General features: G+C 45.3%; 1 protein-coding gene across 2 annotated transcripts in view; it reads right to left on the reverse strand.

Annotated features, from left to right (window-relative positions):
• The window catches only part of LOC106612785 (nucleoredoxin), a 66,742-nt gene that overhangs the window by 700 nt on the left and 44,853 nt on the right, over positions 1-21,189 (reverse strand). For both annotated transcript variants that reach the window (XM_014214271.2, XM_014214270.2), the window contains exons 2-7: positions 11,506-11,623; positions 8,347-8,480; positions 6,619-6,719; positions 6,286-6,392; positions 5,202-5,381; positions 4,379-4,503 (exon numbers count right to left, since the gene is read on the reverse strand). In XM_014214271.2, coding sequence (XP_014069746.1) covers positions 4,379-4,503; positions 5,202-5,381; positions 6,286-6,392; positions 6,619-6,719; positions 8,347-8,480; positions 11,506-11,623 — 765 coding nt within the window. The remainder of the gene's footprint in view (positions 1-4,378; positions 4,504-5,201; positions 5,382-6,285; positions 6,393-6,618; positions 6,720-8,346; positions 8,481-11,505; positions 11,624-21,189) is intronic.

The following is a 21,189-nucleotide window of genomic DNA, read 5'->3' on the forward strand; positions in this document are numbered from 1 at the left end:
CACACACAGGTCAGTCATGATCATACGGCAATCTTGTCTACCAGCCTGTCGATATGTGGTAGCAATTGTACCTGTGGAAAAGTTGTATGACAAAGTGAAGTGGTGTGGCCTAGTCTACATATTATCAACAACAGTTTATCCAGTGTGTCATGCAAAAGGAATTGCTAGATAATTGCTAACATCCTTATGACCGAATATAAAAACATAATTGCTTTTAATCAGTTCTGGCTTGATTTTGGTATTAAAAAACTGGGACATCACACAAGATTAACTACGGCACTTAATATAACTCAATAGATTCACAACTGAAGGTGATAGTGTCAATGCCTGCTTGAAGACTGGGGAGCTCTTCTTTTCTCTCCTCCTGCAGGCAGTGTTCACCACTAGCCAGGGCTCCATCATGCACCACACTGTGGGAGAGAGATGGTGGGGGAACAGGAGGGGGTCCAACAACATCCCTCCCTTCAAAGCCTCACTCACAGACTACAAGGCTGGGAAGCTTCAGAGACACATCACAGCGTGTTTGGATAGTGTACACGTGGGTGAGAAGGAGGGGGAGAGACTGGTGTATTCCCTCATGTCTGGTGAGAAGTAGTAAAAAAAGGGTGTGTGGTGGAGCTTTGACGACAGAGTTAGTGAGGACAGACTTATTCGGGAAGTGACATGTCTTTTTACAAGCCTTGTTCAGTCCCAGGCTTGATCTCACCTCTCATCCTTTTAACAACTGGGAATTACAGACAACCATAAGACAGCAGGAATAACTCACTATAACACCACAGCAGACAGGAAGCGGCACCCCAGCCCACTCGGAGGGGCTATCAATTATTCCGCGAAAATAACATGCACTTTTTGGCAATACTTGCAATCGCATGTCATTTCAGTTAGCAATCTTAGAGGAAGCTTTTCCCCACTTCAACAAAGCTGCATTAGTTCCAGTCAGTCAAGACTTTTCTTCTAAATGTTAGAGGATTCCAAGTGTTGATTTGTGAAGTCATATTTCAGCTCTGTCATGCCAGATTAGTATATGACATCTTCTGAGATGATCTCTCCCTTCCTCGTGACAGGATGAGCTGATTTCTACTCAACTAAGCCCTCTGGGTGAGAGAGACTTGGAAGAGATCAAAGAACAATTTCATATGGAAAATATTATTTAAAAATACAGAAGTTACAGAACACGACCACAAGCTGGCGCTGTCGCAAAGGCTTGGCCCTGTCATTAAATCACAGCTTTTCACTAATGTTTTATTTTCTTTTTTGGAGTAACGCTCCCGTTATCTGGAAAAATGGCAGTAAAACAATTCAACCTAAATGGATTGAACTGCACAATCAGCTCTCTGACCAGTTTGGCCACTTTGCTACCTAAAAAGGACAAGTATGTATGCCAACACAGTTTGTGACTTGTTGCGAAACTGCTAGCAGAACAGTTGAGTTATTCTGTGGCATGTAAGATCTGGAGAGCTCACTTCCTCTGAATCTCTACCATCTGATCTGGGAGCAGATAGTCTTTAAACCTATTCAACTTCAGAAAAATATACAATGAAAGTAATTGCTACACTTATGAGGATGTTAATGGATGATTCATGTAGCCACAAGCTACATTCCCAAGCTTTAGAAAATCTGTGATTCCTCACATCCTCCATAAAGTCTTCTCTTGCACGCTCAGATTGAAGATACATCCTTGGCATTGCCTTAGAAAGGAACCACAGAAAGAGAAATCACAGGAGTCTCTCTGTTAGCATGGCCTCCCAGCCTCTTAGATATGAAGAGATGTAATCTCCATGGCTGTCTCCTTCTCTGTGGGAAGTCTTGCGTCTTCCTTTGTGTGGCTGCTAACCATGTGTAAACTGTTCTTCATGAGAAGCAACCAGTCCAGCTGTGCGAGTGATAAAGAGACTGGCCCCCATCCTCTCTCTCCAGCCCAGCTCTGAATACAAAGACAAAGGGTATCTATGCTATGCTACGTATGGCCTGTGCGTTTACCGTATGGAACCTCCTGCTGCACCATGTCAGGTTTATTCTGACCATTGTAGCATTCCAAAGAGTAGACGACGCTCATCAGATAAGGACCTGCAAAGATAAGAAGCTCCCATTGGCCAGACGGCCTGGAAAGCAGCCTACTGATTGGTCAGCTTGAGAGCCTCCAGGCGTTGTGAAATTCAGGATACAATCGGCAGAGCGATATGATTGGCTGAACAACGGCCTATCAGTCTGTATCACTGGAAGATTCAGGCTGGAAACCCATAGTTACTGAGAATCACTGTATCAAAGGATAGGATATAGGCCAGCTAGACCCTGTATCTTTACATACTCTACATTGTAAAGCACTGTTAGACCTAATGAAAAGTGTTATGCAACATTTTATTCAATAAATAGGTATATTGTTGCTTTAAATGACAGGGATTTGCCTGTGAGTGTATTGGCTTCTTGATGATTGATTGTTTCATTTCTTCTAACTGTTGAACTGTATTGCCAGTAAGAGACACAGGAGACGAGTGTTTTCTAAAAACACCACACTGCTTGGACGTAAATAACTAGTGGAGAGGCCAACCTGTCTGGCTCACAACACACACACAGTGTGACACAGGTCTCTGTGTCTACATGACCTTTGAACCCTGGGGTCAGGGAGGTTAGCCGGTGATACGGGCAGCAGACTAAACTATTGTCAGGATCTCCTATTCCTGGCTAAACCTGGGAAGATCAAAGCAAAGAAGACAACTATACCCCAAGTATCTCATAGTTAATAATATAGAAAACACTGTAGATAGAAAAAACGATATATTTGATAGAAAAAGCATAACATTTACAGTACATGTCTTTATTACAATCACAAATATCCATCAATCCCCATGAATTTTCTCTGTGAATAGGGCGTCTTCTAATGGTCATACCGTAGGTTGCAAGTCAGTTTCTCTTAGCCTCTCTGTGACTTATAGGGTGGGGTAATGAGATCCCCCTTTCTTCAGGCCAGGCTCTCCATGTGGGGCTGCCAGCATTGTACTGTACTGTCTCACTGATAAAGTAAACCATCCCCAGCACAGCAGCTGGCAGACAGGGCCTGGTCTGACCACGTGCAGGCAGGCCTCACCCAGGCCAGGGCCCTGCAGGCTGCATGGGGGTCCATCCTGTAACCTCAGCCTGGCATAACAGAGAGCCCAATGGGTCCATGGCAGGGAGTGATATCTAACAGGGTATACACATGCTGTCTCCAAAATGTTACCCTATTCCCCATAGGGCTCTGGTAAAAAGTAGTGCACCATATAGGGAATAGGGTGCCATTTATAGGGAATAGGACGCCATTTGGGACTACCCCAGTCTGGAACAGATCGAGTGCTGGTGAATTCAGATCCAGCTACATGTAACCCAGACGATGAGAAAACTGTACCCGCCTGCTATAGACTACCACAGACTGAACATTAACCTAGAAAGCAACACAGACCTTTCAGCAGAGAAACAGATTCACTTTCATTCAGTCATGTAACATTCATTAGAATGAGTCCAGTCCAGATGAGCATAAATACCAATCAGTATGCAACAAATCCCCAAACAAGTGAACGGTAAAGAGAGAGGGTGTTAGTATGTTGTCTTAGCCCTAGCGTCTGTCTGTGACGTGAACGTGCGCGTCCTTCGGTCTGTCTGTGGCCGTAGCATTAAGGACGACATGAGAGCAGAGTGGCCTCAGGCAGCCAGGCAGAGGGTAAGACAGGACAGAGAGGGAGCACCTGTGCAGCTCCCCAAGGCTGAAACCGAAACCATCTGACATGGGACACCGTCCTGACCTCCGAGCTGAGGGAGGAGAGGGGGAGCTAGCTAATCTGGTAATTACGGCTGTCCCTGCTGCTAACTCCACAAGCTCTTGAAAGGATGAGAAGGAAAAACAAGAGATAACAAGAGTTAAGAAAACTCCATGTTCCCTCCTGCACTGAGGGCAGGCAAGTGGGTGGGCGGAAGGATCGAGGGGGAGATTGAGGGATTTGGGAGGGAGAGGTGCACAGCTGTTCTGTGGAGAGTGAGAACAGCCATCATCAGACACACGGCCAGCTGAATTCTGGGCCATTGGCCTTGTGGTGTGCCTCACATAAAAGTGAAAGGGGGTTTCATCCCTCAGAAACGGCACCTCTGACATTATACTGTAGCTTATGTCGGTTGGTGAGTAGTGGCATGTTCTCTACCAGAGGATTATGATATGTGATAACTAAAGCAGATGGAACATCATGCCAGAGCATAGCAACAAGCAAACACACAGACACAGACACCCACAGTAGAGGAGATGTACAAGACAGGAATGCAAAACAACTAAAATTCCAAAGACAGATTTCATCACGTGAATATTCTCATCTAGGTCAGCTGGAGGTGTTTGTGTGTGTGTCCACTATCTTACCTCTCCAGCCACGAAGAAGAGCAGTGGTGTCTCCTCCTCCTTGGCTTTGTACTTAGCCATGATCTTCTCTGCGATTGGCTGGATCAGCTCCTTCGCCGGCTCCAGCTCTCCCACCTCCTCCGCATCTGAACAAGAGAGAAACACAGGTGTCAAAAGTATGAAAAGAGTCAAAAGAGGAAAGGTTGAGAGAACGTGTGAGAGAGGAAGAGGAGAGAACTTGGCGTGAAGACTAGAGAGAGGACAGGAAGAAGAGACGAAGAGAGAAAGAAGGTAAATGAGCAGAGAACAGGAGGAGGAGAGGTCTGAGGGGGTGAGAGACGAGTGAGGAGAGAAAAGGAGGAGAGCAGATGGTCTGTGGCTGACCCCTTCGGATCTGATCTCAGGGCCTGAAATCACGAGGTCATCAGTTTGCACCCGGTCACTCCATTCTCACATTGCCTTCTTATTGTCTCGCCTGGCTTGATGGTTGCCCTGTCCACTTTGGCCTGAGCCACTTAGCAGAGGATGGCATCCATCTCAGCCATCTCTCTCACTGCCAACAACCTAACAGACAGACAAACCATGTTCTTCTTTCTTCGCTCCGCCCTACTCTTGCATGTTCACAGACTTTAAAATAGCATGTGGCCCTACAACTGATCTGTTCACTTTTACTACATGCACAATGCTCTTTAGAATGTACTACTATACATAGTCTGAAGGATTGGTTAGGTAGAAACCAGCACTGAATGCTCCCCAAATTCACCCACAAAGAGCACGAGGTAGGGCGTCGTGGAGGTGCACGGTAGGGACTGACATTGAAATGTTCATCCACTTATCTACTCACCCACAAAGAGCACGAGGCAGGGCCCCTCGTGGAGCTGCACGGCGTTGGACTCGCTGAGCTCCAGTACGGGCCGGGGGTGCCAGGGGAAAAGCCGGCACTCTGGGTCATTCAGCACCTCCACACGGCCCTGTCGCGTGATCATGTGACCCTCCGCGTCCAGCAGAATAAGGGTAGGAATACCTGGTAGGGAGGAAGACAGAGGAGAGAGAGGGAGCGAGAGAGGGGGGTGGGGGGGTGGGGGGGTGAGAGAAAGAGGAAGAAAGAGAGAAATAAGGAAACGGGGGGAGAGAACAATCATGAACTGTAGATTTTCACTCTGCCACCTCCCCTCCTGTTCTTCCATGTTTGCCAGTTGCTCTCACCACATATGGCTGTCTCTCTCATTGTTTATCTGTGTGGTATGGAGGAGCTTTTAATCCCCAAGCCTCTGACCGTCCTCTGCTCTCTGAACTCTCTCCAGTTCCCTCCCTCTCTCCATTCATCTCTTCTCAGACTCCCGCTGATTTTTCTTAACGCCCGACCCTTTTCTCTCCCACAGTCTTTCAGATTAGAATATCACTGTGTATTAACAGCCTTATCAGACACAGACACAGAGTGCACAGTGTGTGCTTGTCTGGGAGGAAGGGTGTGTGTGTGTGTGTGTGTGTGTGTGTGTGTGTGTGTGTGTGTGTGTGTGTGTGTGTGTGTGTTGATGAGTGGGGGCCAGTGTGAATTACAGGGGTTTGAATTGGGAAGCGGGGCAGTATCGACCAGTCCTGCAAGCATTCTGAACATTCCAGCCAGAAGAGGTAATGAGCCAGCACTTTGTCTACAACCACACTACCCCTCTCTACAGAGAGAGAGATGACCATTACTCAGCGAGCAGAACAGTAAACTTGATTACCAGCCCACATTCCTTCAGCTTCAGGGCTATCTGTTCACTGTTCCCTACCCAGCACAGGGTAGAGCTGGCTGCCATTAGGCCGCTTCTCCACATCAACACATCATTAAGCCAGACTGCTAGTGTTTGATACTCACTCAGCCTCATGTCCAGGAGGACTAAAGTATATGAGTACAGGAGGAGACATCAGAGACAGTGTTGTACCTTGTATTCCAAAGAGTCTGTTGAGTCGTGATCGTCGGGCCTCGTCTGAGTATGGAACTGCCAACCAAGGCATCTCACTGAAGTACTGCTGAAAGGACTCCTCCGACCTGCGTTGGTTGGCAAACACAAAACAACCCTCACTTCCACTGTCAACTCCATTTATTCAGTCAATTCTGTTAACATATCAGAGGAGCACGAGACTCTGTATGTATGTATGTATGTATGTATGTATGTATGTATGTATGTATGTATGTATGTATGTATGTATGTATGTATATACGTGTGAGAGAGCGCGACAGAGAGAGAATGTATACGCATGTGTGAAGGGAATACCGGTCAGCGCTGACAAACACCATCTCAAAATGTTGACCCGATTCCTTCACAGTGCGATATGATTCCAAGAGCACCCGGGTCAGACTGCGGCATGGAGGGCACTGCAGGGACAACACACATGGACACACTCAACAAGTTATGGCATTAGTTTCCAGAATGACCTAAATTTATCAGTCTATATAGAACAGTATATAATGATGACAGATGTGTAGTTGCTGAAGTCAACATGGTGTTTTCTGACTCTCTCTCTCCCTACATCTCTGCAGTACTTCACCCTAATGTTTCACCAGAAACCAGGACTAACATTTCCTTTTGTTTCCTGGCCCGTTCAAATGTGAGAACCTAAGTACTCAGGATGGAATTCAGGCTGTTCTTGGCTTGGAGGCATTTGTTGTTGTGAGGGAGTGAGTGAGTGAGTGTTTTGAGGGAGAATGGTCTCTGGTCTAGTGTGTGTGTGTTGTATTCCCTCCCTGTCTCTCCCTTACAGGATTAGGGGCAGTAGAGTAGCGCCTGTCCGCGTGTGTGTGTGTGTGTGTGTGTGTGTGTGTGTGTGTGTGTGTGTGTGTGTGTGTGTGTGTGTGTGTGTGTGACATTAAGGTGGTATCAGAGTGCCAGCGGCAGCAGAGCTGTGTCTGAAGAAAACAAAACAGACCAGTCTCACTCCTCATCAATCTCCATTTCCTCCTTTTCATTCTCAGCCTCAGTGAAACACACAGCTAGAGACGAGCGGAAAGTCAATGAGGAACTGTGTCTACGCTATCCTGCCGAGGGTCACTTCAGGTCGTTGGTAAAAAGTAATCCGCTGGCCATTTCACACTTGTAACTGTCTCCTAATGGCGGGTGGATTTACGCTGGTAAGACAGGGAAATGTAGCCTTAAAATAATACACAAACCTATACGATAGCTACCTCAATTACCTCAGTACCATCCACATGGTACTGGTACTCCCTGTATATAGTCATGTTATTTTTACTCATTATTCTTATTCGTTATTCACTGTGTTCCTCATGTCACTATTTACATTTTTTGTAGACTTTTTTAAAAACTATGCATCGTTGTAAAAGTAAGCATTTTACTGTTAGTCTACACCTGTTTACGAAGAAGTGACAAATAAAAATGTACCAATTTGTATTGGTTTGGAAAGTGGACTAGTCTGAGTGTGTCATGGCTTGCTGCTGGCTTGTCTCTGGAGCTGAAGCCAGCACTGGCAGCTGGAGGGGCATCTGCGGCCTGCGCGTCTCATCAGCTGAGCTCATCATTGACACAAGCCTTTCATGAGTCACCAATTCACGACCTTCACACAGATGGGCAAGCCCAGCACTGATAGAGACCGACAACGGGTCTGACGCCCACTTTAAAGGGCACTAGTGGGTGATGACCACAAGGAGCAGAATAACTAGCTAATGTAGTCCCAGACAACGGAAGTCCCCTAACTTCTCTGCCCATCCCCTGGCTACTGGCTGCTGTGTTTTCTCCCGCTGCGCCCTGCCACCCTGCCCTGGCTTTCACTGATGCCTCTTTGTTTTAACAGGGCTAAAGCTCATATCAGAGGACAGCTGGGTGCCTGAAAGGGAAAATGAGGCTCCCCTCCTCTGTGTGTGTGTGTGTGTGTGTGTGTGTGTGTGTGTGTGTGTGTGTGTGTGTGTGTGTGTGTGTGTGTGTGTGTCTGTGTGTGTCTGTGTGTGTCTATGTGTGTCTATGTGCCCCTCCTGGCCCCCCACCACTCACCCAGTGTGCTGAGAAGTACACTCCCACATAGTGGCCCTCCAGGGAGCTGATGTCTGTCGTCTGCCTGTTGTTCCTGAGCAGAGGGCCGGCCACCACCTCCGCAAAGGGCTTGGGCCCCCAGGGGAACTCCAGGCCTGAGAGGGAGGACAGAGGGGAAGAGAGGGTAAGGTAGGGGGGAGGGTTTGGTGTTAGGGAGGAAGGAAGGATATTGAGAGCCAAGGGTCTGATTAGTGAACAGAGAAGAGTTTTTTCTATGTGTGACAAACTGCCCATTCAAAACCAGAGCACTTGCTCTCTCCACCCCCCTGGAACAGCTATTAGATATTAAATACATCAAATAAAATGGTATTGGTCACATACACGTGTTATTGCGGGTGTAGTGAAATGCTTATTATTTTTCTGGGCAATTAATGTAAGAAATAACAAAGTTTCCTTTGGGCTAGAAGCATGGCTTCCCTATCTCCCGGCGCCATTTTGTGGCCAGCATTTGTCATACATATACAGTACCAGTCAAAAGTTTAGACACCTACTTATTCCAGGGTTTTTCTTTATTTGTACTATTTTCTACATTGTAGAATAATACATATGGAATCATGTAGTAACCAAAAAAGTTACTACATTCTCTATTTGAGATTCCTTTGCCTTGATGACAGCTTTGCACACTCTTGGCATTCCCTCAACCAGCTTCATGAGGTAGTCACCTGGAATGCATTTCAATTAACAGGTGTGCCTTGTTAAAAGTTAATTTCTGGAATTTCTTTCCTTAATGCATTTGAGCCAATCAGTTGTGTTGTGACAACGGAGGGTGGTATACAGAAGATAGCCCTATTTGGTAAAAGACCAGGTCCATATTATGGCAAGAACAGCTCAAATAAACAAAGAGAAATGACAGTCCATCATTACATGAAGACATGAAGGTCAATCTGGAAAATTTCAAAAAGTTTTAAAGTGCAGTCGCAAAAACCATCAAGTGCCGTGATGAAACTGTCTAATGAGGACCGCCACAGGAAAGGAAGACCCTGAGTTACCTCTGCTGCAGAGGATATGCAAATAAATGCTTCACAGAGTTCAGACACATCTCAACATCAACTGTGCAGAGGAGACTGTGTGAATCAGGCTATGGTCGAATTGCTGCAAAGAAACCACTACTAAAAGGACACCAATAAGAAGAAGATATGGATATCATAAGGTGAATGCACCAATTTGTAAGTCGCTCTGGATAAGAGCGTCTGCTAAATGACGTAAATGTAAGAGACTTGCTTGGGCCCAAAAACACAAGCAATGGACTTTAGACTGGTGGAAATCTGTCCCTTGGTCTGATGAGTCCAAATTTGAGATCTTTGGTTCCAACCGCTGTGTCTTTCTTTGTGAGATGCAGAGTAGGTGAAGGGTTGATCTCCGCATGTGTGGTTCCCACCATGAAGCATGGAGGGAAAAGGTGTGATGGTGCTTTGTTGCTGACACTGTCAGTGATTTATTTAGAATTCAAGGCACAATTAAAAGCCTAACTACCACAGCATTCTGCAGCGATACGCCACCCATCTGGTTTGGGACTATCATTTGTTTTTCAACAGGACAATGACCCAACACACCTCCAGGTTGTGTAAGGGATATTTGACCAAGAAGGAGAGTGATATGTGGGAACTCCTTCAAGACTGTTGGAAAAGCATTCCAGGTGAAGCTGGTTGAGAGAATGCCAACTGTGTGCAAAGCTGTCATCAAGGCAAAGGGTGACTACTTTGAGGAATCTCAAATATAAAATACATTTTTATTTGTTTACTACATGATTCCATGTGTTATTTCATAGTTTTGATGTCTTCACTATTATTCTACAATGTAGAAAATATAAAAAATAAAGAAAAACCCTTGAATTAGCTGTGTCCAAACTTTTGACTGGTACTGTATCTAAATCCAGCATGTCTCCTACTCACAAGCTCCTTTGTACTCTGTGACATCTGCGTTTGGAAATGGGACCGCACAACAGATGCAAAATGTTGTTTTAATGATGATTGAAAGCCATGCTTTTCCATTTCCCATACAGGGAGCACTACCAGCCTTCCCTCCTCTCTTTCCCTCCCTCTGTCTTGTTTCTTTTTCAAGGTGTCTTCGTTATCAATGTCAAGCACTAGAGATGCATTTGGGATGACCAAATAAAAAGTTGTAATCAGAAATAAATCTCTGTAGGCACGGCTGTAAAGATTCCTTTCCTCTGTAGGGCTTCATTAGGCAGGGCTGACACATGCCCTCCGCCACTGCAGCCTTTTATTGTTGTCCCCATTCACACTGTAAAAGGGCACTCCTTCCTGGCAACTTCTCTGCTCCGCCACTCAAGACAGCTAGGCCCTTTCATAATGCTGAAAGACAGAGGGTCCTGAATCCTCCCCCCCAGTCCAACTCAAACTCTTACTACCCCGCCTGTAGCCGCTCTGTTTCCCTTCCTCACCACAACACAAACAAACACACACCCCTTTTCCTGCCACCGCTACCACACTACACACCCCCTCTAACAACTCTGAAAGAGAGGAGGGGTGGGGGGGGGGGGGTGGAGCAAGAAGATGAATCTCTTCTTTACCCACTTCTACTGTAGTTGGTAGTTAATGAATCATGGAAATGATACAGTATGTACTCTACTGTGGGCTGGGAGGCAGACTGGGATTCATTAGGCAGACTCATGTGAAATCCATTCCCCTGCACCACGGGTTCTACTGCCACGATGCTTGATACTCTACCTCTCTCCACTCCCTTACTCCCTCTCCACCTCTCTGACTAATGGGCCTTTCTCATGTTGTACAATAAGGGCTCTGAAGACCAGGATGTCAAAATATTGAGATTTTTTGAGCCATGAGATGACATCCTCATCTCTCTACCAGAAAGGAATGCAAGCCTGCTCTTGCTAACAGGCAATCTCCCACTTAAAAGTCGGGAAATTATAGGTCTGCAGATGTGGGAGTAAGAGGGGGCACTTTATAATATTCATGCAATACCAGAAGAGTACAGAAATTGAGAAATATGGCCAGCTCTGTGAAGGATGTGGCACAGAAACTTTGCAATATGAAATTCTGGAGAGGCATTTTGCATGTAATAAACTGTATGCTTGTGTGTACCGGTACATGTGCAGTTCCTCAGGTGCTGAGGCTCAGGCTGACTGAGGAGACTTACCTTTGGGGTCATCTCTCACCACCAGTAGTCCGTTCTGACACACCACCTTCCCTGTGGCTGCATCCACAAACACCAGCGAGGGAATACTGGTCACCTTGTACTTGTTCCACAGCTTCATCTGGACAGACAGAGAGGACAGAGGAGAGGAATGGAAAATGTACCATTAGTATAAGACACCTATGCTCTGGTAAATAATCCGAGCAACAAGGAGAAAATCAAAGAAAGAAAGAGAAAAGTAATTGAACGTCATACATCTTACTAGTTGTTTTCCATCTAGTTTATAACGTCTGTTGATAAATCATTATTTGTCAGACATCCATTGATCCAAAGGTTGATAGGCCTACAGCCATTTTCACTATCACTACACCAAAAGTGCAGAAGTACCAGTATCTATTTACAAGGCAAGCTGTTTCTCTGAAGTATAAAAGGGACTAGAAAATGAGCCAGGTTGAATAAAACAGCAGCAGAGAGTCACCCTGCAGTGAATTAGCTGAAGGCTAGAATCACACTACAGCTAACTTTAAAGGCACTGGCAGAGGAGGAAATTCACAAGGAGCGTTTTGCCCCTGCTGTGTCATGAATAAGAGCAACACGGGGTAAGAGGAGCAGAAAAATCCACAGTTGATAAAACCTTTTGCCACAGACTCTGCCACTGTACCGCACCCCATAGAAAGAGAATAACTAGATCGTAGTCATTTTAGGCTCATGTGGGTGGCACTTCATTTAGCCGATCCTTCTTCAAGTGAAGACAACACTGTACATGATTCTGTCTGTTCAATATGTGAGGCAAGCATACCTCCACAGGCATTAATGGAGGAGGAACACACACTACATCTAATTATACTGAACAAAAATATAAAACGGAACATGCAACGATTTCTACGATTTTACTGAGTTACAGTTCATAAGGAAATCAGTCAATTGAAATAAATTCATTAGGCCCTAATCTATGGATTTCACATGACTGGGAATAAAGATATGCATTTGTTGGTCACAGATAACTTTTAAAAAAAGGCACTCTGTTCACAATGTAAAAAAAAAAGGAGGTACATTTTAATCACTTTTTCTCCCCAATTGGTAGTTACAGTCATGTCCCATCGCTGCAACTCCCGTAACGGTCGAGAGCCATGGGTCCTCCGAAACACGATCCTGCCAAGCAACACTGCTTTTTGACACACTGCTCGCTTAACCTGGAAGCCAGCCGCACCAATGTGTCGGAGGAAACACAGTACAACTGGAGACCGAACCTGGATCTGTAGTGACGCCTCTAGCGCTGCGATGCAGTGCCTTAGACCACTGCACCACTCGGGAGGCTCTCTTTTCACAATGTTGACGTCAGCAAACCAGTTGCCCACATGACGCCATACACGTGGTCTGTGGTTGTGAGACTCGTTGGGCGTACTGTCAAATTCTCTAAATTGACATTGGAGGCGGATTATGGTAGAGAAATGAACATTTAATTCTCTGGCAATAGCTCTGGTAGACATTCCCGCAGTCAGCATGCCAATTCTACGCTCCCTCAAAACTTGAGACATCTGTGGCATTGTGTTGTGTTATTGTCCCCTTTTATTGTCCCCAGCACAAGGTGTGGCTGTGTAATGATCATGCCGTTTAATCAGCTTCTTGATATGCCACACCTGTCAGGTGGATGGATTATTTTGGCAAAGGAGAAACGCTCACTAACAGTGATGTAAAACAAATTTGTGAGAGAAATAAGCTTTGTGCGTATGGAAAATGTATCGGATCTTTTATTTCAGCTCATGAAACATGGGACCAACACTTTACATGTTGCGTTTATATTTTTGTTCAGTGTATAATGACTGTTGTGACTGTATATTGTGTCTTGATATGAATATAAAACATACCGCATAAAATCAGAAACAGACTCTTGTCACGTCCTGACCAGTAAAAGGGGTTATTTGTTATTGTAGTTTGGTCAGGGCGTGGCAGGGGTGTGTTTGTTTTGTGTTATCGGGGTTTTTGGGTAAGGTTCTATGTTTTTGTATTTCTATGTTTTTTCTATGTTGTGTATTTATTTGTGTTGGCCTGGTATGGCTCTCAATCAGGAACAGCTGTACATCGTTGTTGCTGATTGGGAGCCATACTTAGGTAGCCCTTTTTCCACCTGTCTTTTGTGGGAAGTTGTTTTTGCACTGCTATGGTCAGCCTGCAGAACTGTTTAGCTGTCTTTCATTTTTTTGTTTTGTGTCGTGTTCTCAATAAAGGAAATATGAGCATTCACGTACCCGCTGCATTTTGATCTAATCCTTACGACGGCCGTGACAACTCTTTATGACCGCAAATGTGTGTTTGAAACTGGGACTGTTTATAGTGTGGACGTTCGGTGTTGTCCTCGACAGAGAGCACATCAAGAATAGCACGCAGAGGAAACTCACTTTCCATATCAGAGGGAAGAAGATGGGTGTCACTTGAAATGACTAGCTCCTGAAGAGTAGCACTGAGTGTCTGAGAGATGTCACTTTTCTGAGAGTTGTCTGAGAAGCATAGAAACATTGATGTTTGAAAGTCTGATAGCAAGTCTGAGCCAGAATTGTACCAGTGACCTTGAGATTGCCAAGCCAATACACCAAGGACCACAGCAGTCCAGACAATTTGGTATAGGCACATAGTAACATATAATGATTTCAGCACTGTGTTCTAGTAATTTCAGTGAAAGGGAGAGCCAAAATGTAGGAGTGAGGCCTGTCTGCAGTCTGTCTATGAGGCTCAGTGGTGGAAGCCTCCAGTTGGGTTCAGTTCCAGTTCTGCTCCAGTCCAGGCTGGCTGATGAAAACCTTTTGTTCCTCTTCTAATGAAAACAATGACTTCACTTCAGGAGCAAAGTTAGCGTTTTGACGTGCAGACGGAAGGCAGGCTCAGACTGCTCCGAGAGACTGCCGTTTTACAGGGTATGGGTCCCCCCTGTAGGGACTGTACAGGACAGGGGGACCTCCTCTCTACTGTGGGACTGTAAGTCCCTCCATAGTACTACTCATTTCAGGGCCCTATATAGTGAACTACTTTTGACCAGAGGCCATAGCCCAAAATGGCAACCTATTCCCTATATAGTGAGCTACTATTGACCAGAAGTCAGAAGTAGTGCACTATATAAGAAATGGGTGCCATTTGGGATGCAGATAAGGAGACTTGAGAAGGCAATGACAGTTAGAGAATAATAGGATCTGCACTAGCTGGGAAATGTCAGGGAACAGCTCCCATGCCAACTCCCTCAAGTGTCCTCACGGAGCGGAGATAGGACAGCTAAGGCGTTTAAAGAATTGCCAGACTACAGAAAAGCACATTGGAAAACTACAATTGAAAACTAGTATCTGTTCTTTTAATAGTGTAATATATAAAAAGGGCATGGCTTTGAATTGCTAAAAGCATTTCATAGCTTGACCAAAAAGCAATTCTACTGTACAGGCAAGTCTGCTAATTTGGTCTTTTTGGAGACATAACTTTGAAGTCACAACAAAATATATGCAAAATCATAGTTAGCTAAGCTCTTTTTTTTATATATACACACACCTTTATTTAACTAGGCAAGTCAGTTAAGAACAAATTCTTATTTTCAATGACGGCCTAGGAACAGTGGGTTAACTGCCTTGTTCAGGGGTAGAACGACAGATATTTACCTTGTCAGCTCGGGGATTCGATCTTGCGGTTACTAGTCCAACTCTCTAACCACTAGGCTACGCTGCCGCATGTTTCAAATACTGTTATGAACTAAACAGACTAGGAGATGTTTGCCACAATATATCCTAGTACGTCCTCTTTGGTCAGTGTGAGTTTACATGTGTTTATATACAGTTTGTCTAAAATGTACATCATACGTATGATGTGTACAGTAAGTGTACAATGTCAATGTGCATACATACATGCATGTCTATCTAGTAGTGTGTGTACCAAATCTGAACCTCTCTCAGCTCCACTCTGCTGTAGTCTGAGCCTGGTGCATAGAGAGCACTGCTGAAAGAGAGATTGGTTCGGAGAGGCAGAGAGACCTCGGAGCCGATTCAGCCTCGATCCTTTCACTACTGCTAATTTACTGCATGATCCGGAATGATGTCTGCCTGGCGGTTTGGCTGCAGTTCAGAGCACAGCAGGACACTAAATCACGTCAGCTGTAGATCTGTAGATCTGCCTGGAGGCTAGGCTGTGTGTGACAGCCATTTCAGGGCAGATGATGGGCCTGGTAATTACAACAGTTACATCACCTACATTCATTCATTCATTAATGGCAGCTACAAACGTTTCACCACCTTGAGACACGATGATTCATACTGGAAGAGGTATGGAACAATCATTCATTTATACTTATGTCACTCTGTTTAGAGGCAAAACAAGATGTCTTGCTGTGTGTGTTCTCATGGGGATTCTTCCTCAGGTTGGCTAAATTCAACACCAAAAGGAGAACCTCAGTTCTACACAGCGGGAGTTTTGTTTGCAGTCTTGAAGACAGCAGCACATGTTCCCAAGGGCATGCATGTTTTGGAGTGGTATGTTTAAAAATGTTGAAAACAATGTTGAAAACAATAGCAACATTTGTTCAGAATCTCTAGAGGTTCTGCCGTGCACACAGTGAGAGTGTACTTGTTTCTACTCCTCCTCTCCTCTGTTTGCCTTTAGGGACTAAACAGAAGAATGTGATGCCATAGTGGTCCCTATAATAGCTTTAGCCACTCCCTCTGGTACCTTACTCCAGTCAGACAGTCAAAGTCTGAAGCCAAATGTTCAGAGTGGGGTGTATTATAAGCTGCAGAGACAATAAACAGAACTGGTGACACGGTGAGCCACAAACACTCATAAATCACTGTGTCCAAACTAAACTTATCCCCCAGCCAGGGCTCATCTCCAACCTCCTTCACAGGGGTTATGTCCCAAATGGCACCCTATTCCCTATATAGTGCACTACTTTTGACCAGGGCTAATAGGGCTCTGGTCAAAGGTAGTGCACTATATAGGGAATAGGGTGCCATTTTGGACGCATACATGGACGTCTCCAAACCAGATCTGTGTAGTTTGTCTAGATTTCATTTGAATCTTGAGGAAATGATTTAATCAAAGTATTTAATATCCACTGTGCTGCGTTTTAATCATCTACTGTAGGAAAGTCTGGGTCTGTGCAAGAGCCAAAGAAATAGAAGACCCTAGCATCAGTCTACATGTGTCTGCTATATATCTCCCTTTCCTCCTGCGTGTTTTTAGGGGGACAACCCTTTTCATTACCCAGACCAACACACTAGACTAGATCAAATGTGCCAATAACCCCTCAGCGAGACCCAAGCAACTGCTTAGAGACCCGGGAGAGCTGGAAATCCATACTAACAATCCATTTAGACCTAGTCTTTCTCTCTCTCACGCAGCCTGCGTTAGTCCAGCTTTAGGTAGCATCCCAAATGGCACCATATTCCCTTTATTAGTTCACCTTTTTTTTTTTACCAGTGCACTGTAAAGAGATTAGGGTGCCATTTGGGATGCATCCCAAAGCCCAGCGCTAGGCACTAATGGGATCACCCATGACTGCGGTTCCACTTATGGAGGCTGAGGGAGAGGAGAGGAGGCCTCTGAGGGAGCAGTACATCTGCCTGTGTGGAAGTGTAGATGTGCATAACAGGGCCAGATCGCCAGGCCTATAGCTTAATGCAATGCTCTGTATGCAGCTCACATCAGAGATGTTCAGCATGAGGCGAAAAGGTCAAACGCTCCGACTGCCTGTCAAAAACTGATATTGTTAAATCCACTGATGAGTCTTGTGATTGCACTAAGTAATGTCACACTGTCTGCATGTCATTCTATGGTTTGAATGAGGAGAAAGAAGGGGGGAAAATCCGCAGTTGCCCAACTTGTCCACATACAGTAGTACTGCATCCATGTCTGATGTCATGGATGGTAATCATTTCCATGCTTCTTTGCACTATTGCACTTTAGTAGCAACACTGTGGGGGTTTAAAGCGGCGGGGGTAGTTATGAGAGTTATTACTGGTGTTCCCAATGCTCTCACACAGACACATCTGCTTGACTTTTGACCCGCTCCCACCCATCTGAACCCCTACTGACGTTTCTTCCCCCAACCCCACCTCCTCTCCCTTCCCCTGGGCTGACCACGGAGAGGGAGAACCCCTGCTGAGAGAGCTGGAGTGGAAGAAATTCCTCCAGTCATCGTCCCCATTCACCTCTCATTGTTCCTGAGCCGACTCCACACAGACCTGCTTTCACTGGCCCAGGCGGCCAGACCTGAGGCGCTGGCCAAACGCTCACATTGCAGTCCCATTTTAGCAAACACAGCAGTCACAAAGGGATTTCAAAAAGCGTACAAAGGAGTGCATGTGCTCCACCCTGCTGAGTACTGGCAGGGATAAAGTTCTTTATCTCTCAATAGAATACTTAAGAATAACACAGATGGGCATTTTAAACAGACACTACAAAAGGATGAAGGGAGTCAGAGTAGCTATTTCTAGAATCAAAGCTTTGGCCCTTCACAGAGTACTGTAGGCTATACCTACAGAACAATTCGCCATCTGATTGTGGCTAGCTAGTTTGCGTTTTAACTTATGTATCATGGTCTAGAGGGCATTCCTGTACTTTATCTTGCATTCAGACATTTATGGGGCTAAGACTCTCTGGACTCATGTCTCTTCAACTAATGAACAAGCAGAATCCTAATTAGGCTGGATTCCCTTAATCCAAATATGCTATGTCACAATGCATTTTACTTTAAGAGCAATGCATTCCTGAATTAACTCACATTCTGTTAGATTGGGGGGGGGGGACGTCTCTACAGCGGGCCAGAACAAGATTATTTTCTAACACTGCTGAGGAATCTGCACTGACCCGTTTAATACCCATGATGGCAAAGACACCAGTAGTCAGATGATCATTCACTCAGTCGATAAAACCTTAGTTTGTGGTATTTGAAGTAAAGCTAGCCTGTTAGACAGCAGTCTCAGGGACATGAGAGATCTAGTAGTCTCTCCTGTTGCCTTTCAACAGGCTGATAGAGGATGTCGGTCTGTCTGTTCGTCCAGCCCACTCCAGACCTAAGCGTCCATCTTTTATTGGGTATTTCTATAGAGCCTGCCTGCAGGCGGCCTGAGCCCTGGCCATGAAGATTTACTGGGAAGGACCAGGAAAGGAGATAGGAGAGCTGAACTGTGTCCCAAATGGCACCCTATTCCATATGTAGTGCACTACTTTTGACCAGGACCTGTAGGGGCTCTGTAAAAAAAAAATGTGCGCACTACATAGGGAATAGGGTGCCATTTGGGGCACAACCATGGGCTACTTTGTAAAGGACAATACTATAACTTAGAGCTTTTCATGTTTCTCACAAAGCGACTGCATAAAAATGAGATCCCCCAAGATGACGGCTAGACAGCAGAGAAACTGTAGAGTTCGGTCCTTGATGCTGGGAAATTCATCCCATCCCACATTTGGATCCCAACTTGATCTCATTTACATTGATGTAGTGTTCAACCGTCTGCAGCTTATTCATTCTACATGGAGCTTTCAGCCTTTGGCTCTCGGGGAATAGAGGAGAACCGGGTAATATATGAGGCATATTGGATAGAAGCCCTGTGTTCTAGTGCTTAGACAGGGAAGGAGGGAGCAGACGACGTGGAACAGAACAGAGTCATCCAATCTCCTCACACCCTCACCAGACATTCAGAAACCCTGATTAACATTACAGGCCTCTGGTCTCTCTGTTCCATTGAGCTCATTACAAAAAGCTGTCCCCGAACCACAGTACATTATGACAGATAAACACCACAGTACAGTATGTTATGATGGATAAACACTCTCTGTACCACAGTACAGTATATTATGACCTCTGTTATGATGGATAAACACTCTGTACCACAGTACAGTATAATATGACCTCTGTTATGATGGATAAACACTCTATACCACAGTACAGTATAATATGACCTCTTATGATGGATAAACACTTGAAATGCACAACAGTAATACACATCAGTCCCCTGCCTTTTCAATGCAGCATGTTATTGCTATATCATATTTAGCTCCTAAAATATGAATTGACCCAACCAACAATTTTGCCGTTGTGGACCCCCTTGCACGCACACACGGAACTGCTTTTCAATAGAGGCCTGTGTTGCCATGGCAACTCCCCATCAGGACATGTCACGGAGTGCCAAACACATTGTGGGCTCTTAGTTAATAATTCAGTGATAAATTAACGGTTTTCTGAGGAAAACAGGTGCCAGAATGTCAGAGGGCTTAGGGGGAATAGCTGGGTGGAAAAAGAGAGAAAAAGAGAGGGGGGGAGACAGTAAAAGAGGGGTGTTTCTTCCGCTCCTCTTGTGTTTGAGGCACAAAAGCTGCTCTCTAAATGCAGGCTCTTAATCCTAACTCGGACTCTGTATGGCTGGGCTCCACCGTGCAACTTTTTTTTAGGGAAGAATACAACGTAAAAGCAGGGGGATTGTAAAGGAGTAAAAAGCCAGTACTCAATAGATATATACACATCATTGTATCTTCCACAGGCATACTGCAGGGTCAAAGATCACCAAGGCAGGGGGTACAATCTTCACTCCCGCTGGTTTTTAGAACAATCCTCCTGCCTGGCCCCACATCTCCCTCTCACAGTGTGTGTGCAGGGCTGACTGGTTTACAGAAAGGGCAGACCAGACAGACACAGGGAGATTGTCTGTGTAAAAGCAAAAATGTATCTCTCACCCTAGACCTGCATACCCCATGAGTCAATTATTAAATGAGTGTAGCCCACAACTGTAGGAAGTTCACTGCTTGCATTGCTGTGGAATAATACTGTTACATTACATTTACATTTAATCATTTAGCAGACGCTCTTATCCAGAGCAACTTACAGTAGTGAATGCATACATTTCATGCATTTTCTTTTGTACTGGCCCCCCGTGGGAATCGAACCCACAACCCTGGCGATGCAAACACCATGCTGGCGTTGCAAACACCATGCTCTACCAACTGAGCCACAGGGAATGCATGTTCACAAGATACACTGCACACTAGGGCCGGGCCGGGACGATACCAGTATCGCGATACTAGTTAGTATTGTGGTACGAAGAGGATTTAACTTCCTTTAAGAAAACAGCTCTAATGCTGGAAACAAACCATGTCACACAATATTTTACATACAGCAGGTTTTTAAAGGACCAAAGAGTTGTCTGCTTCATGTTTTCAATTTTGCCATGAGTGGTGGGGCTCCCGAGTGGCGCAGCGGTCTAAGGCACTGCAGTCCCTGGTTCAAATCCAGAACCCTGGTTCAAATCCTGAATCACATCCGGCCATGATTGGGAGTCCCATAGGGCGGTGCACAATCGGCCCAGCGTTGTCTGGGTTTGGCCGGGGTAGGCCATCATTGTAAATAAGAATTTGTTCTTAACTGACTTGCCTAGTTAAATAAAGGTTAAATAAATGAAAAAAATATTCACAGGCCTACTTTATTGTATAAAAGCTCCGGTGGTGAATGTAAGCTGCTGTCGTCCTGCCTCTCGTCAAGGCCTGCTGGCTCTCTCAGATAGAGACGATAAAGATAGCAGAGAGAGGTTCTGGCTCTGGTACGGCCGCCAGTCCGTTAGAGATTGGCATCACCATGGCAAGCCTGCCTCACCCACTGGGAGAGAGAGAGAGAGAACTGCCCTCAGGGCAAGTCTTTCCTGGTTGTCCCAGGCGCCTGCCAGA

This window comes from Salmo salar, chromosome ssa09, assembly GCF_905237065.1.
Source record: "Salmo salar chromosome ssa09, Ssal_v3.1, whole genome shotgun sequence".
In the NCBI taxonomy this organism is placed as follows: domain Eukaryota; kingdom Metazoa; phylum Chordata; class Actinopteri; order Salmoniformes; family Salmonidae; genus Salmo; species Salmo salar.